At 43.2% G+C, this 17074-nt stretch overlaps 9 protein-coding genes across 9 annotated transcripts; 4 read left to right on the top strand and 5 right to left on the bottom strand.

Moving 5' to 3' along the window:
- Positions 1-970: 970 nt before the first annotated feature.
- On the top strand, positions 971-2616 carry TRUGW13939_01241 (uncharacterized protein; the record flags this gene model as incomplete). Its single annotated transcript, XM_035484443.1, has 4 exons — positions 971-1006; positions 1061-1430; positions 1491-1974; positions 2028-2616. 4 exons carry the CDS (start codon positions 971-973, stop codon positions 2614-2616), a joined length of 1479 nt encoding a protein of 492 aa, XP_035340336.1.
- A 141-nt stretch (positions 2617-2757) lies between these two features.
- Positions 2758-3348, bottom strand: TRUGW13939_01240 (uncharacterized protein; the record flags this gene model as incomplete). The annotated part of the gene is made up of 1 exon (XM_035484442.1): positions 2758-3348. The coding sequence occupies one exon, from the start codon at positions 3346-3348 to the stop codon at positions 2758-2760; it is 591 nt and encodes a 196-aa protein (XP_035340335.1).
- Positions 3349-3547: 199 nt separating this feature from the next.
- Positions 3548-4210, bottom strand: TRUGW13939_01239 (uncharacterized protein; the record flags this gene model as incomplete). The annotated part of the gene is made up of 1 exon (XM_035484441.1): positions 3548-4210. The coding sequence occupies one exon, from the start codon at positions 4208-4210 to the stop codon at positions 3548-3550; it is 663 nt and encodes a 220-aa protein (XP_035340334.1).
- A 331-nt stretch (positions 4211-4541) lies between these two features.
- TRUGW13939_01238 (uncharacterized protein) lies at positions 4542-5980 on the top strand (the record flags this gene model as incomplete). The annotated part of the gene is made up of 2 exons (XM_035484440.1): positions 4542-5225; positions 5276-5980. The coding sequence occupies 2 exons, from the start codon at positions 4542-4544 to the stop codon at positions 5978-5980; spliced, it is 1389 nt and encodes a 462-aa protein (XP_035340333.1).
- Positions 5981-7037: 1057 nt separating this feature from the next.
- On the bottom strand, positions 7038-7715 carry TRUGW13939_01237 (uncharacterized protein; the record flags this gene model as incomplete). The annotated part of the gene is made up of 2 exons (XM_035484439.1): positions 7038-7534; positions 7610-7715. The coding sequence occupies 2 exons, from the start codon at positions 7713-7715 to the stop codon at positions 7038-7040; spliced, it is 603 nt and encodes a 200-aa protein (XP_035340332.1).
- Positions 7716-8329: 614 nt separating this feature from the next.
- Positions 8330-9031, bottom strand: TRUGW13939_01236 (uncharacterized protein; the record flags this gene model as incomplete). The annotated part of the gene is made up of 1 exon (XM_035484438.1): positions 8330-9031. One exon carries the CDS (start codon positions 9029-9031, stop codon positions 8330-8332), a length of 702 nt encoding a protein of 233 aa, XP_035340331.1.
- Positions 9032-12466: 3435 nt separating this feature from the next.
- On the top strand, positions 12467-13524 carry TRUGW13939_01235 (uncharacterized protein; the record flags this gene model as incomplete). Its single annotated transcript, XM_035484437.1, has 5 exons — positions 12467-12529; positions 12578-12728; positions 12789-13045; positions 13103-13327; positions 13384-13524. The coding sequence occupies 5 exons, from the start codon at positions 12467-12469 to the stop codon at positions 13522-13524; spliced, it is 837 nt and encodes a 278-aa protein (XP_035340330.1).
- Positions 13525-14072: 548 nt separating this feature from the next.
- TRUGW13939_01234 (uncharacterized protein) lies at positions 14073-14504 on the bottom strand (the record flags this gene model as incomplete). The annotated part of the gene is made up of 1 exon (XM_035484436.1): positions 14073-14504. One exon carries the CDS (start codon positions 14502-14504, stop codon positions 14073-14075), a length of 432 nt encoding a protein of 143 aa, XP_035340329.1.
- Positions 14505-15225: 721 nt separating this feature from the next.
- Positions 15226-16935, top strand: TRUGW13939_01233 (uncharacterized protein; the record flags this gene model as incomplete). Its single annotated transcript, XM_035484435.1, has 8 exons — positions 15226-15399; positions 15460-15614; positions 15677-15870; positions 15936-16043; positions 16095-16304; positions 16381-16477; positions 16533-16612; positions 16718-16935. The coding sequence occupies 8 exons, from the start codon at positions 15226-15228 to the stop codon at positions 16933-16935; spliced, it is 1236 nt and encodes a 411-aa protein (XP_035340328.1).
- Between the last annotated feature and the right edge of the window lie 139 nt (positions 16936-17074).

Here is a 17074-nt window from a genome sequence, read left to right as displayed (position 1 = left end):
ACTTCTTCCGCCTTTTCTTCTGCAGTCCTGTCTTCCTCAACCCTCTCTTCTTTTCTTTCTTCGGTCGACATGCTGTATAGATAAATGGTGGGATGGGGCGAATATCGTGAACTGCGAACTGCTATCAGCATGCTGGAAGGAAGAGACAGCTACCAAGGGGACAAGGGCTTGGCGAGTTGGATGCCTGGGCGGCAAGTGAAGCGGTCCCGCGTTATGCCTGTTTCGTACTACTATCGCCTAGGAATCGCTAATAATATCAGAGCCACGATTTCTGAAAAAAAAATTGGGGGACATATGTAATTTTGACTAAGGCATTGCTGTTTGATACCTGTTTTGATTGTTGTATTTGTAAAAATTTGCGAGCGAAATAAAAACAGGATCTATAACCCCTAGCTACTGTATGCCCGCGGAGCCACTAAAGTGTATTGCAGGTTCATTTTGATGCACAACGATACTAGTATATACCGGTTAAACAGCCTGAAACTACGTAATAGTCGGATATCCCGGGCAATGCTTTCGCGTTTCACCCTTGAGGCAATTTACGAATTGCAGTTATTGGGGGCCTTCCTCAGCCACTAAGTACTTTATAAGCAACAGTGCGTCTCGTCTATAATAATACTTTTGACAGAAAAAGTGCCCTTTTTATCCGCCAAGAACAGTTAGAGATTAGTAAACTGGGAGAATGTTGTTTGTGGCCTAGAAGCCCAAGTTCGGGATGTGGAGGAGCGAGCTCGGAAAACCCGACGACGAATATCAGCAATAAGATGGGGCTAATAATATATCCAAGAAAGTGGAGAGAAAAGGACAAGCGGATGTGAAAGGGCGGAGTTAGCATTGCACGAAAAGATTGTTTTGTTCTTTTACTGGGAGCTTCCTCGCTTCTCGATTCCACGTATGCTGACTGCAACTTTGTGTTGCTGATTGAGAAAATATTGTATGTATAAGCAGAAAATTTGCACAGAAAGCAAAAATGGGATTTAACAAGTGCACGGCTGGTGATCCAAAGGTAGGAAAGGTTTCACATCCAAAGGAACATATGGGCTAATACAATTTCGTCCAGACCTGGCCTGCTTACATACGACACCTAGCTCTTTTCAATGTTTCAATCATGGTGTTTCTGGCCAACATGTACGTCGCTGGTCTTGCGACAGGATTCAGCGAGCTAGGCATGGAATTCCGAGTCGATTCCAGCCAGTTGGGGAAAACTATAGCGTATCCTGTGCTAGCTCAAGGCGTCGGAAACCTCTTATGGACCCCAACGTCGATATGCTTGGGAAAGCGTCCGACAATAATCGCCGCTTTGCTTGTTTTTCTAGCTGGCACAGTTTGGAGCATCAAAGCCACCAGTTTCAATAGCCTTCTTGCTTCTCGAGTGATTGGTGGGTTTGCCGGCGGCAGTATTGACTCTCTAGGGCCTGCCATTGTTTCCGGTAAGCTAGATACGATCGCGGTATGAGAGTTAGTGATTAACTAATAATATCTCGTTTTAGATCTATACATGGAGCGCTATTTTGCAACTGCTATGGCCGTCTTTTCTTTTTTTCTATCTGGAGGCTCTCAGTTCGGACCCATGATCGCCGGCTTTCTGATCGAAGCTCGAGGTTGGAGATGGTTTTTCATTCTGTGCTCTATCCTCATCGCCGCGAACTTGATATCGGTTTTATTCTTTTTCCCCGAGACAAACTATCGCCGTATTTTTTTTGATGAAGGAACTGCCAACGAGGTCGACAAACAGGCTTCTCAAATGATCGAGTTTCAAGAAGAATATACAAGAAGCGACTCGACTCCAACAAGTTCTAGCCTCACGCCACAATACGCTGGTTCATACTGGAAAGATCTTGTGGAATTCAGAAATAGAGGAGTTGATAGAAATGGTCTTTATGGTTGGCCGCGACAATTTTCACTCCCGTTTCGCTTTATCTTGGTCCCTCAGGTTCTCTTTGCGACAATCTCATATGGCATATTCCTTGCGGGGTCAGTACTCTATTATGATACATTCTTCTTAGAACATATCTGACACATCTCAGTACGGTAATGGTGTCGACAATATCACCTCAGCTTTTAGCTCCTCCTCCGTACCTCTTCACGTCATCAGCAATTGGCCTTTTCACTCTATCATCCTTCATAGGTATAGTTGTTGCATATCCCATTGCGGGGCCCTTGACCGATTATCTTTCACGAATTTTGGGACAGAAGTATCATCCAGAAACTCATGTCCCTGAGGATCGTTTACCTGCTTTACTTGTAGCGTTTGTTATTGCACCCCCAGGTCTCCTTGTATATGCCTATGTTATCTCCAACCAAGGAAGTGTTTATGCTGCGGCAACAGGTTACGCCATGCAAATCTCTGGACTGGTACTAGTCCCATCTACAGTCTTATCTGTTGTTGTTGATGGATGGCCGGAGACTGGCTCAGAAGCATTGGTGCTTATCAATGCAGGTAAGAATGCCATTGCAGCTGGCGTAACACTCAGTTCGGCGGACTGGTTGACCGGCGAGGGGCTTGTCAAGATGTGTTGGGAAATGACTGCTATTCAGTGGGTCATTCTATCACTAGGGGTCATAGTTTATTTCTTGGGTCCGTGGGCAAGAAAGAAAACAATGTGGCTGCTGTAGGCTGTAGGTTGGGCAGTCTGCATTGATCTTCAATGTTGTTAAATTTTACAGTTATCAATATGATGCTCCCAAGATAATATAAATATTTTGGTTTAAAAAACAATAGCATATATCGATACGTTAGAGATTCACATGCCAGTATCACAATACATGTAGGGTGCCTATTTTTGTAGGCTTCTCTTCATCACCAGTAAATTGGCCATCTAGCTCACTTTCTTCAAGTCTTTCTTCTGGTGTTTCCAAGGGAATGGTAGCATCGTGGGAATTTTCTAGTATAGGATCAAGTAATTTCTTAATCGAGCCTGTACCTAGAAATTTCACAAAAAACTGAATTATAAATAGCAATAGTGCTTCCTTTGTGGCTTGGATGTAATTGATGTTGTTAGATGTCGAGCCATGTTGTGTCGTGGTCCTTAGATTGTCCGGTGATACGTTGGCAACCATTTCATTTTTATTTGTATTATTGTTAATATTGTAAGTCTCTCTATGGTCTGTACCGGAGTAAAAGTGAACGGCTTGCTTCAACTCTTCCAAGTAAATGTCCGCTTCGGAATTCAGTTTGCAATCCGTTATTGTTTTCACTGGCGCAACGGTCTCTTTTACCGAAAATTTCCGCTGCTTGATCAGGTTTTCGTCGTTCAATATACCACCGTGATAAGCTGAAGTCGTATCAACGCCTTCGGTGGGGCCTGTCGCCAAATCCTGGAAAGTAACAGGGAGAGCTCCCGGCATTTGGACTGGTATAATCTTATGATTTTCAAGTTCCATTGCATTTGGCAGGCCATGTGCTATAGAATCAAGAGAAATTTCCCTCCCTCTGGCGTGCCATGGTTGGACTACTGTGATGGCAGTTCCCTGTTCCTTTTTGTTTGGAGGGGGAAAGACGTGCATAAGCTTTCTCAAGCGATCACGAGTAGGTTGAAGCTTCCCATCAATTTCTACACTGATGAGAAATATCCGGATCGTTTTCATGCTGGAAGGTAAAGGCCGTGTGTATCACATTGCTGTGCAACGGTTGTTGATCCAGCTCATTCTCGGTGAGCTCCCATTTGACCGTGCGATAGGCTACCTCTGTCCTATAGTTGGATTTTCCAGGTAGAAGTTGACCGGTGAATGACCAAAACTCTGAATGACTGAAATACTTTTCTTTGTTGACGCCGAGCCCGCCAATTCCATTGCCTAAAACGGCCACGTTAGGGGTAATACGGTATGTCTGCTTGGTGTCGATGCTTGTTGGGATGCCGCGGAGGTTTTTTGGGCCGTAGTAATCTGTAATGTGGAGGTTATTGTTCCTGTTGACCGTTCTGCCACCGTATTGCAACGTAACAAGAACCGTGGCGCTCTTTAGTCGAAAGTCCTGGGGCTGATCGAAACCAAGATCCATGTAAAGGATGCCAGCAGGGTTTTTATCTTCGCCCAACACACCCCATTGTGATTTGGATAGTCGAAAACGACAATCCACTTTGACCTTTCCGATCTCACGGTAACACAGACTTGCGCTGGACAGATGGTCTAGCTCCTCGTATCGCCCACTATAGCGTCGCGAATACATTGGCGACGATATGAGGAAATCCTTCCGCATGGTAGCTGCCATTGGTTTTCTGCTTAATTAATGTTGGAAACGTTGTGCGATAGAATTTCTTCTAGCTTGAACTGCTAACGAGTTTAGTCTCCAGTGGGCAAAGGGCTTATAAGCCTATCATATCAGGCCACATTAGATCGTCACACAGTCATACCATCATGTCTGAGGTTACTGTAGTAGACATGGTTTACCAGGTTTTGGATTTCCCCTTACCCAGGTACACATTTCCTATCAACCCTTGACTACAACCACCAAGGCTTGCTCTAGGCATCTACACCATTTTTAATATATATTAAATTCAATATTTCGCCAACTTGAAGAGTTCTTTTTGCTAGTCCCAGGCATGCCTCGCGGTGTCACAATTCCTAATGGCGATCCGAGCAGCACCTGCCCGTCCCCATGGTTAGGTGGCAATTGGGATGGAGAGAACAATACCAACCAGCAACTTCAAAATACTCATGCTTGTTCTCTACCTACGGCTCCGATCCCACCCGTACGCAATGATTCCCCTATAAGTTTGGTGGAACGTTCAAGAAGATCTAGTATCTCTGAGTATTCGTCGTCAAATGATGGTCTAAGAATACAGGATTTTGAAGCCGTTCTAGCGACGTCAAAAACAAAAGATGTCACCGTACACGTGGAATTGAGCATTGCCGAGGATTTAGATGGTCTCCTCGAGACTTTCTGTCGCCTGAAGAGACTTGGACATTTTCTCGCTGCGGAGCAATACTTCAAAGAAAACCTTCAACGTTACTTGGAAGTCCCTCCAGTAATGATTGAATATGCAGATATGCTACTTGAGCAAGGAAATTACAATGCTATAAACCAACTCAATCTAGAGGATAGGTCTTTCCAGTTTCTTGACGAGCCTGGGTACACGCAACATGCGATTGATTACAAACTCCTTCAAACTATTGCATCTATTCATTACCATGGCAATTTCAAGTGGGCACAATCATACTTCGACGAATGGGAAACTCATATACATGAACTAATATCAATGCCGATCTCTCTGTCATCACTACAGGTACTTCAAATCCCCAATTCCGTGATCTTGAGTACTAAAATATTCAATAGATACGGCACATTCGATACATCCTGGAGATACTTTCAGACATGAAACTTCACTCCTCTTTTCTAAAGAAATATCCAGCATGGATAAAGTCCCTATCCAATGTGTATGAGCGCCTACGAAATGAAGGGAGGGTTTGGGACGTTCATGATCTCCTAATAGCAGCTGCAAATATGGACACAAGTCACAACCGATGGATAGACAACGAGGTCCTGAGCATAGATGGGCTTTCAAAGTTCTTACAATATTGGACACTGGGAGCTTACGATGAATCAACCTATCTCGCTCTCCTCGACGTTTTTTCTGTTCTGAGTATCGCTTGCATGTCTACGAATATTTACCCACCAAACGAAGAAAACACCGTTACAGCAAAGCGCTATCTGCTGTGTGCTAGGGACTTAGCCACATGCATCCAAAAGAATTCCCTCAGCCTTATCAAGTCACGCCCTTATATCCGATGGATCCTTGCCGAAGAAAGCTTTACACGGATGAGTAATAGTACCTCCTCAGGAGACCTAAAAAGCCATTTAGCCAATTTCCCAGGAATTGTCATATGGGTTTCTACTCTTCCAATATACATTCCACTGAAAAGAGAGAATCCAGGATGGCCAAGTTCAAGCGACAAGCCTTTCAATATTAGCCTTCTTACAACTGCTCTAAAGGTCTCTCAAGAGCTTCAAGACCTCCGAATGGAGGCGCTTTGTCGGTAGGAAGTGATATATCGCTCTCCAGAACCATGGTGTCTATTTGACCAGCTCCTTTCATTGCAAAAATATGAACAACATGATTTGCAAGGGTTCCAAACCACTTGTATATCCAAGTTTCTTCTCGTCAAGGACGAAAAATCATGTCGAGATCTATTAAGAGAACTAGCTTCGACACAATCACATTTTGGACGGGCTACTCAGTCTCCTCTACTTGACTGGTGTACGACAATCATACAACAAGCCCTTGCGATCTTGTGGTTTTCATCCTACCCAGGATGGTTTGATTCAAATGCCCTTCATAGGGTCGCAGACCAGCTCCCTCGATGGATATTGGATCCGCGGTTAGAAGTTTTCCATGATGGGATATTTCACACTAGCAAAATAAGAAACTTTGCTACAGAAGAGAGCATTCAACAGAGGGGAGAAGCTATTCATTTCAACATGTCACAGAGGAGATTAAGCCTAGCGGTAGGGCCACAGGATGGAGAACAGTTTCCCCTACGTAGTGAACGTCGCAAAACTTGAAATTCCCCAACTTGCTGAGATATTAAATAGTAACTACATCTTCTAGTTCAGGTTCCGATAAGAGGCCTAATAAAATACCTAGTCAATAATATTCAATTAAAGAAACTTACAGTCAACAACAAAACCATTTAAAATTGTGAAATACAGCAACGACTAGGTTTTCACTGACCTATGTTTGAGATTACTGCAGGTATAAGAAAGCGTATGAGTCGACTTTCTTTCAGGTATTTCTAATTCTCCTCTGGAATATTTTATGACTAAAACTTTCCAGGCAGTTCACATGGGATAGAAATGTCCCTCTCGCCTCCTGCCCATCACTGGACATGGCGGATATTCGGCTTTAATTTCATATAAGCTTAGGTGAATTATGTGGGTGTGTTAAAGAAGTTTAAAAAAAACTCTTTTCTGTTTCTAAATGATAATCACGCCCATTTAGGATTGAATATAAAGATAAATAGATTCAAAACGTAAACAAAACCAAACATAAGCCGGATAGCTGATAGTTCACAGTTGCAAAAAAACATATTTATGAGCGTTAAAGCTTCAAAATAATCTCCCCCTCTCCCACCGGTCGCTCAAATCCTTGAATGTACATTTCCAGAATTTCTTCAGTAACATCATACGCGGCATCTGCATCGTTTTTTCTCGCCCCGATTTCTCTCTGATGGTTTCTCTCCCTGACCCTCCTTCTGATTTCATCAAATTCTACATCTATATATACAAGAATCCATCTTCCACCGCCCTGTTCAATCAAGTTTTTCCATTCGTCGCGGGTTTCCTTGAATGCGAATGAGAAATCGAGGAGCACATAGGGAGGTGGGCTACCATCTCTTTGCGCGGATGAGCGAAGCGTATTCTCAAGTCGCTGGCGCAACGAAGACTCGGCTTCGATCTGGTAAGGCTCATATTTCTCGTCTGGGTAGTCAATTTTGTAGAGACCATGGTGGGCGTGTATGTACGCGTCAATGGATAGGCGCGTCAACGTGGGGTGGTTTCTAACCAAGGTATGGGAGAAAGTTGATTTGCCAGATCCTATATCCAGAAATTAATATTCATTGTAAAAACAACAGTTTTTACGTGCCAAGGGATATGGGAAGATATTCTTACCTGCTAACCCGCAAGTCATGATTACCACTGGCCGCGGATCATCATGGTTGTCAAAAATGAGCGATTCTACTTGTTTGATGCTTGTAACGACGGGTGAGGATGACATCTTCACTATGGCTTTCCTGGTGCTTTTTGCAAGTAAAGCAAATTAAAGCTGATGGGACGAACAAACGAAAAATGAAAATGGTACTTGTACCTGTTCCGACAGACCTCCCAGTAATGACTCATAGCATGCCAAACCCAAGCTAGCCCCACCATGTAACAACGAACCTCGTATTTATTTTGACTATTCCTCACTGATATCATTTTATTTCTTCTTTATGAAAAAAGCAGAGAAAATTAATTGGTCTTGCATTCTGGTCATTCATTCCATCATTGACCCCCCTGCTAGTTGCCATTAGTCTCGCGCTTTGAATAGAATCATTCGGTTTCAAAGATTACAAGCATATTTACTTTCCGCCCGAGCATTATGTAAGTCCTGCATTCAGTGGCAGTTGATACCACCGTATCTCCTATCGGTTGTTTAATTATCATATGTTGTAATAGATACTTCGACTAGGAGATAGGATGCATTTTTCTTTGCATGCGAAAGAATCACAACATTTTAAGCATTAACGGCTGCTATAAATCATCCCTATGGGCCGGGCCCTTTGTCACAGAACCCTCTCTACATGGCGTGCTAGAGCATAATCTATAACACGAAGAAAGTCTCCCACCCAATTAGGCATCCTGCTGCTGGATTTCGATCAAATTGCCGTCCGGATCAGCAATCAACAAAAACATCTCAATTCCAATAAGTCCCTGCGCTTTCAAAAGAGCCTTCTTTGCTTCGATATGCGCACCCGCATACTTTCCAAGACCGTAAGCATTAGGGATAACTCCAGTAAGCTCAGAAAGGGGCACATTGACTTTCTTCAAAATCGGAACCCCTTTGCTTTCAAAGTACTCCTGGGCTTTGAGCACATCTGGGACAATGAGACCAACATGGCCAAATGTATTACTTCTCTTAGTAGAAGCAAGTAGATGGTCATCCGAGACGTTGAATTGCTGAAGCTCAACTAAACCATACAGATTGTTTTTCTCTGCCATCATATCGGCACCGCTTTGAAATCCGGTCCCGTTGCGACCACCCTGGGCATAGCCCATGTAAGTGACAGTGTACTCTGGTGTAATGTATGCGTCGAAGAGCGTTCTCATTCCAAGTACATTGACGTAGAAGTCTTTCATCTCAGATAGATGAGTTGTAACGAGGCCAATATGGTTGAATGCGTACCCGACTGTTGCAGGGGGTGCTGGGCCATCTGTGCCAATGACGAAGGGGTTGCTAGGGTCTGTTGAGTTTCCTTGAGAGGGATTGCAAGCAATTGACAAATGGATTGACAAAAATGTCAAGCAGAAGCGGAGGAGTTTAGTCGGATTCATAGTAGCGTTTAGTTGTCGCAGTTGAATGTTCACGATACATGTAAATATGAATTAAAGGGTTTATAAATTGTTGTCTCTGGAGTCTGTAAAAAGGGTTGAGATATCGCTCTATTTAAATATATTTAGTTGGGCATAGTCAACAAGTCAAGGTTATCGACGAAATACTATATATGTAGACATGGCCCCAAAACTGGCATAAACCAAAGCATAGTTCGACACTCACGAATCAGCGACGCACGTCGGCTAGGTACCGGCTAGCCTTGCTCGGCAGCATTATGCGCGCAGGGAGTTCAGCTTGAAGTTAAATTGCCCAAATTGGACAACATCCCCGACGTGCTTTCCCACCGCTCCGATCTTGGCAACAATGCTGGCACTTGCTGTCCCAAAATAGATGCTGACCCGACTTGATATAACATTTTTTAGAGTCTAGATATCCTATTAATTGGGATATCTCTACTATGTATTAACCACGGAATTGGCAAGCGGAAATTTGAAAAAAAAAATTGCACTTTAAAAGAAGCTAAGTGTCAGCTGAACTCTACGTTCCAATATCAGGATAGCCTTGCCAACAACTGGTGGCTCATCGCGCTATTGCGCTGTTATTTCTGGTCCATCCGGCTTCGTAGAAGCCGCGTCCGAACTGGAAAAAAACAATAAGGATAAAAATTAGAAACGAATACTTTTCCTAGTCCTTCATATGCCCATCCGCCTCAGAGTAAACTATTTTTATTTACTTGCGGTCTGTGTCAGAGAGATCTCTATGAGCACGGCCCCGGCACCCATCGACCTTTCAGCCAAAGGGGCCGTGTGTGATGACCTTCTACTTCTCCGGCTGTGGCTTGGAGGGGTTATAACTGGCTGAAGGTATCATGGAAGTGAGCGGCTTAAGACTAACCGTAGGATCGTGTAATAGGAAATCGAGCCGTAACCTGATATTCCATAACGTGATGCATATCAGCAGGAGTAAGGCAGAGGATAGCTTAGAGTGGTTGGTCGAGCTTATTTAATTTTCGAATGTATTCTTGAGCAGTCTGAGACGTAAATTTGGGGTCTTTCATTTTCAATAGCATTTTGTCGCTTTTTCGACGTTCCGACTTTATGAAATCCGGCCGGTAGCCACGAGAGAGAAGTCGAAGGTTGCATTAACCAATGCCAGTCTTGCCTTCTGCGTTACGGATGAAAGGGACAATTTAGGTCTTGTTGGTTAGGACTCAGGCTCTATTTATTTAATTTAGAGCTAGAATGACTAGTGGTCTGGTCTTATACGCCACAGAGATAATGTCTCTCCAGATACTACAGGTATTCCTTAAACGCTGTTGGGATATTGGTAATATTTTGGATATCTCCATACCTCTAGCCCTTGCGTGAGTCCTAGTCTATTCCCAGTAGAATATTTGCAGGAAATACTGAAGATACTAGCTAAATCTTCGAAGATCAAACACTCATACAATGGTTCTTAATCTCGGCACTAATCCAATCTCAGTGTCAAGTCCGGATTGCACACCATTATTATGGACTATAGGAAAACACCTTTCTGTATTCAAATGATTTTAAATAAAGGCGAATCTTCACAATATAGCTGGTTATTGAACCAAGACACAGGACGAGATTTATTCCGTAGTTGTGAAGTTATGGAATTCCGTGTAAGTGGTGGCCGTGCGATCACGACCAATAACAGGAAGCACCAAGATTTAGTCGCTGAACATCTTTAAAATATATCCTGCAAAGTCGGGACATCGTTATCTTTGCTGCAGAAAAGGCCCTTGTTGATTTATTTCATCTACTTGTCGAAAAAGGAGGTGATCATCGAATCACTGACCCCATTGGAATGAACTGATAAAACAGAATGACACAAGAAAAAAAAAGAGAAAAAAAGAGAGGACGTACAGTGATTATGAAATTTGTTTATCAGGTGCCACTTCCATCGTCAACTCCTAGACCAAATTTTGTGGATGGACAATGGTTCCGCTTTCAACAGCGCCCATGGAAAAACCCATAGAATCAAGACAGTTTAAATGCGTCTTCCATGGCTGAGAGGACACTATCCATGATAACCAACTCTTTTTAAGTTGGAGTATTCGTCAGTGTTTACAAAAAAATTATATTATATTGATGTTCCCACTGATCTTCCGCTCACAAATTTATTTTATGAGAGTCACGAGTACACCCAGTAGAAATAACTCACATAGGCCATCTAAAATCGTGGAATTGTTACCTATTTAGTAAGTATTAAATTGATTTATATAATATAAACAGTTTAATGTAGATTTTTACGTACAGGCGCACGTACGGCTGAAGAACTTTACGGGGAGGCTAGCCTGCACGCGCCAGTTTTAAGTCGTCAAAAAAACTGCAGTGAGATCTAGAATCCGGTTAATAAGATCTTACAAAGAACAATTTGAAGGCTGACAAGGTATTGGAGAAATCCGCAAAAAAAATAACCTTGACTTTCAAAGTATATTGATACATTAACACCATGCCTTTACTGGTTTTAATGGGGCACTCGTTCCTGGTCCGTTATGCACACAGCTATAGGAATAATTTCGAACATTTAAGATGCAGTCGAACAGATAAGGCTGATTGCTAAATCCGATGTTGTCTACTCGCATCGTGGGTATAAATATCTATGCAGGTAAATCAATGTTGCAGTGGGGGCCGAGATTATCAAGATGTGGCGCCATCATCCATGTCTTTATGGCTAGTACGTACAGACTGAGGTCATTTAAGTGTGATGCCTAACTAGAACAAGCCTATAAACATTTTAGATCTTTTCTTATAGCTGTATGATTGGGTCCCAGAAAGTTTTGGGGAAAAGCTTGATCTTAGGCAAATAATCCTCCGGTGGAGAGATTAAACTATCTGAATAGATACCTTTCTGTCAATGGTCCCTTATATTATGACTAAAATTCTCCGTCGTTACCGTTGCCATGTTATCTTACATCAGAGCGAATCACATTTCGTGAATGACATCCCGATTAGGAAAATGGTGAAGTTAGAAAAATTAAAGGCCGCGATATGCTTACCGAACGTTTTAAAGGAGAAATTTTCCACCTCGGAGCCTGCCGGAGGCTGAAGCTTACGTGGATGGGTTCTCAAATTGGGCTTCATAACGTAAAATTTCATCACATAAGTGAAGTTCATGGCATCAAATAGCTGTGGTTGTTCTTTGTAGACCTCAGCCGATGTATAATATCCATAAGCACCATCACTAATGGTACAAGTTTGCTCCGTATTTGGTCTTTGGTGAGTAAGTGATTAAGTGGTGAAATATCTTTAGGGTTACATGAACTACTCGGTGGCTTGCGATTCTGGCGCCTTTTTCTCAAACATTTCAGGTATCTCAGGACTATAAATAAAAGAGACGTCGCACCTTTTATCTAGCAAGATTTTTCAATACCATTCAGATATCAAGTAATCAGCAAAGAACTTATAACAATGCTTACTCAGGTTGTTGCTCTGCAGGCAATAATTGCCGCTTCTGCCCTGGCAGCTCCAAGCGTTAGTCTAGTGTGTTCATTTGGGTTATAGTTGCTTACCCTGAGACAGAAAGAGATTCAAGAGGGTGCTCCTCATGTTCTTGTCTCCAACCCTTCTAGCCAGCAAGTGACCTCATCTGATGCCTTTTCGTCTGGTGCCGGCAACAATGATAACGCCAATATCTACGACGGAACAGGAGATGTTGGTACTGATCAGTATGGTACGACAAAAGAATGGTGGAGGTTGTTCACTGGCGTATTTGACTAATTATTTAATTCAGATTGCTACTACGGAGGCTGGGGTAGCTTTCCTGCAAAGTCTCAATGGATAGAATTCGACGCGATGTGGAACAATTCAAAGAGCGCCATGTCCACATCTTGCTCTGACCTTGGCGTTGGATCATGCTCAGATGGTGCAGGTGCATTTGGCGATGGTGACAACGACGAGCAAATCGGCCTAATCTGGAATGCTATCCAACAGGTTGCGGAGTCCTCGTTGGTGGATCATCGCTTCATCCTTGCCACTATCTTACAGGAGGTAACTCGGGGTCTTTACCAAACGTTTTGAGATATATTGTTCTCACTCATATTATAGTCATCTGGCTGTGTTAATGTGTGCGGTTCTACCAACCCAGATCCGTCGCAACCGGATAACCCCGGCCTCATGCAATCGGATGGTGGTTCTACGTTCGTCGGTAACTCGGCTAGTACGTCGGATCAACAGCAGAGCATCATCCAGATGATCATAGACGGTGCCCAGGGGACATCTGACGGCGATGGCCTTGTCCAATGTATCAATCAATATGGAAATATCTATGAAGTAAGACTATACCTACTGTTGAAAATCACTGTTGAAAATAACATTGACAATCTTAGGCTGCGCGATGCTACAACTCGGGCTCTGTGGACAGCTCTGATCTCAACGATGGCGAAGGAGCTACAAATTCATACGTCAATGATATTGCAAATCGGATGACTGGATGGCTGTATGCTGATAATGGCTTCGATAGCTGCTAAGTCTGTCGTTGAGTGGAACATATGTTAAACATATAGAGGATTTCTGTGACTTCCAAAATTGACATGGAATGGCATTTACAAGGGGGATATGACGGTTTTACGATATCGTCGATGTTACAGCTAAGCAAGATATAATCAGATTTTATTGCTCATTGAACTAGACCTAAAACGATTGTGATTCTGGGCATCTTCTATTCAACTATCTTATATTAGTTATGTATAAACATGGAAAGGCCGACTTCATAACTTCCACACAATGATATCATTTTTACAAGTATTTTAACTATTTACCATTAACTAGATAATTACTCCAGTTCAATGGTCGTGTAAAATAAAAATTTAGGTACCCCACCCACGTCCTTGCAGTTTTTGCTAGAAGTTGGAATAACATTTCAGATACTTTTTCTAGAAGACGTTATTAATAAAGTTCCAAATTTCTAGACAACAGAAGTAAAATTTATTCCATCCAGTCTATGTATGATGTTTTGACCTATTCCAGCTTGACATGACGGTTCCTCCGGAAACCCGAGAACAATGCCGACGCTCCACTACTGACGAACATATTTTGTGTGAGATCCTTGAATAACAATAGTGCTCTTTCCGTTCACCTCCTTTGACATCGTAACCGTCGTAAATGCAAGGGTTTTCCCAACCTTGCCCGTCCGCCCTTCAATCTCCACGATATCTCCCTCCTTGGCTGTGGAGAGGTAGGAGACGGACAGATCCGTACTGACACCGGTGCTAGTGGCGCCATGGGAGACAATGGCCATACCGGCAGCCCAGTCGACTACGCAAGCGGACAAGGTGCCATGTACAGTACCCTTGGAGTTGCTGTGGAGGCTGCTGATGGGAAGCCTTGCTTTTATGAGGCCAGGCTCGGCATGATAAAGCTCGACATTTTCTAGGAGAAGCGCGTAGATAGGGCTATTCTTGCGCTGCCGGTCCCATACTTCATTGACGTGTGCGAGAACCGAGGCCATCGTGATGTATCTGAAGACAGTATAAACAAATGTTTTGATCTAATTATTATCAGGTTAAAACGAGGAAGAAAATGCCGCTGTCGCTAAATATAGTTTAGCGGCAGCGGGGGTCGGCTCAATGGTGAGCGCAATAATAATAATAGCAAACAAAGTTGAAAGCAGAACGACAATAGGAGAGTTGGATATGAAGAAGAAGAATAATAAAATGGAGAGTAAAGTACGTACATGCTGTTTACTGCTGCAGGGGCAAGCGATTCGGGCAACAACTAAGTAGGTTTAGAAATTGTCCTGTTAACTATAGTTGTGTATGGCTAAAATGTCGTTGTCTCCTCTACTCTCTATTTAATTTTTTCCGAACCATTATTATTATTGGCTGCCTTGTAGTATAAGATCACCAGAAAATAAACATGCCTTTTTCATCTGACTCCTAAGTAGGTTAGTCAGGATCGGCAATCGTCCGAAGGAGCTTCCCGAAGTCAACCGGCAAACCCCAACATTCAAAATGAGACTATTAACTATTAGTCTGATGTTGGCCTAATGATGTCACGGGCGATTTTCTTCTCGAATTTTTTTTTCGAAAATCACTATCGTCGACTACAATCGTTATTGATCGTTTCCACGGTTGCCGCGCTTCTCCACTTTGTAATTGCCTAATTACTCAAATTGTTCCCACCACTTGCTATCAGCGTGTGTTGTCAAATTTGTCTATATTGGCCACAGAATGCTCTCCTATAGCCTTCCATCGGCTGGCCGATTCCTGCCTCTTCTGCTGCTATTGGAACAATTGATTGTCCCCACAGTTTGGGCTCTTCCAAGCCAAGCACAGGTAATCAGCCAGAAGAGCTTCAACGTCTTGAGCGTGACAAAGCCGCCCACGGAGGTTAACGGGACAAACGTATGTTGCCATGCGCTCTCACGTCGATCATGTGTAACTTAGCCTTACCTTGTATTCTAGGTGTTTATTCCTCCTGGTTCGACACTGGAAAGTCTGCTTGAGCGGCCATTCCACGTGTACGATGACGAGTTTTTGGGCATTCTGGGTGAAAAACCACACTTGACACGAATTGCGCATTCTTCAAAAGATCCCCTATTTCATGAAGCGGTTGTATGGTAAGCACTTCCTTTACATGGCCTCTTGTTATCAGTACAATCTCCATTGACCGTTTTTCCAGGTACAAAGAAAGCAATGAAGTCTTTTTTGTCCAGAATGCCGGATCTCCCGATGCTGGCACAGGTCTTAACAAATCGTCAATCATCGAAAAAGTCGATCTTGAAGAGGTAGCTGCTGTGACTAACATGACAAATGCCGTGGGCCACGTCAAGGTTCAAACAGTTCCATCATCACCCATGGTGGTCAATCCCAACGGTTAGTTCGGTGTTGCGAGAAACACGAAGAGAAAAATATTTTCAAATGCTAATACGGGGTTCTAGGAGGCACAAACTTTCGAGGAAATATTATTTACGGTGGTGAAGGGCAAGGTGACAATATAGGTCCTGCGCTATGGGTCATGAGCCCAAAAGCGCCGTACAACACAACCAGTTGGTACACCTCTATATTATTCTGGGATTAAATTCTTACAAAAATATTAGTTCTACTCAACAATTATTTCGGCCGCCAATTCAACTCTTTGAATGACATAGCTGTGCATCCCAAAAACAAAGATGTCTATTTTATTGATGTAACATACGCCTACCTGCAGGACTTCCGTCCCTCGCCTGGTTTGCCGAATGAGGTATATCGATTCAATCCGGACACAGGTGCCGTGACGATTGCTGCAGATGGATTTATACGTCCAAACGGTAAGACATGCGTTTGTCTATGGTTTACTTAACTTTGACGGATATAAAAATAGCAGTCTAGCTAACATGAAGACAGGCCTGACTTTCTCACCGGACGGTAAATATGCATACGTAACCGATACGGGTTCTGCTAAAGGGTTTTACGGCAACGATTACACCAAGCCTGCCTCTATGTAAGTCTACATCATCGTTCAGTCTCATGGAAACCGCGCGGCTAATCATGCGTAGTTACCGATTCGACGTTGTAGAGGATGGCACACTCGAGAACCGCAAAACATTTGCCTATGTTAGCCCTGGTATTCCCGATGGTAAGTTATTCTCTTTTGGTTTATATCATGTCTTTACGCCTCATAGAATTTCAAGTCATATTGAAGCTCTAGCTTAATCATTACTAATGCTGACGACGCTGAAAGGGATCAACTGTGACACACAGGGCAATGTGTACGCCGGCTGCGGTGACGGTATACAAGTTTGGAATCCATCAGGTAAACTGATCGGCAAGATTTTCCTTGGAACGACATCGGCAGGTTTCAACTTTGTTGGAAATGGTGGCATAGTTATTACCGCGGAGACGGACTTGTATTATGCGAATGTGGCAGCACAGGGAGCTTATGTTGAGAGCGAGATGTAATGGAATCGCCCATACTGTGATTTAGAGCCAAGGCTACATAAGCACATATTCAGTTTGGCGCTGCGAGAGCCATCTTGGGCTTGCATGTTATAAAAGTATTTATTTTCCGCGACCACAAAACAAGGATTCTATAGCAAGG

This window comes from Talaromyces rugulosus, chromosome I (genome assembly GCF_013368755.1).
Source record: "Talaromyces rugulosus chromosome I, complete sequence".
Classification (NCBI taxonomy): Eukaryota; Fungi; Ascomycota; class Eurotiomycetes; order Eurotiales; family Trichocomaceae; genus Talaromyces; species Talaromyces rugulosus.
The sequence above is the reverse complement of the archived record's forward strand: the minus strand, read 5'-3'. Positions and strand labels throughout refer to the sequence as shown.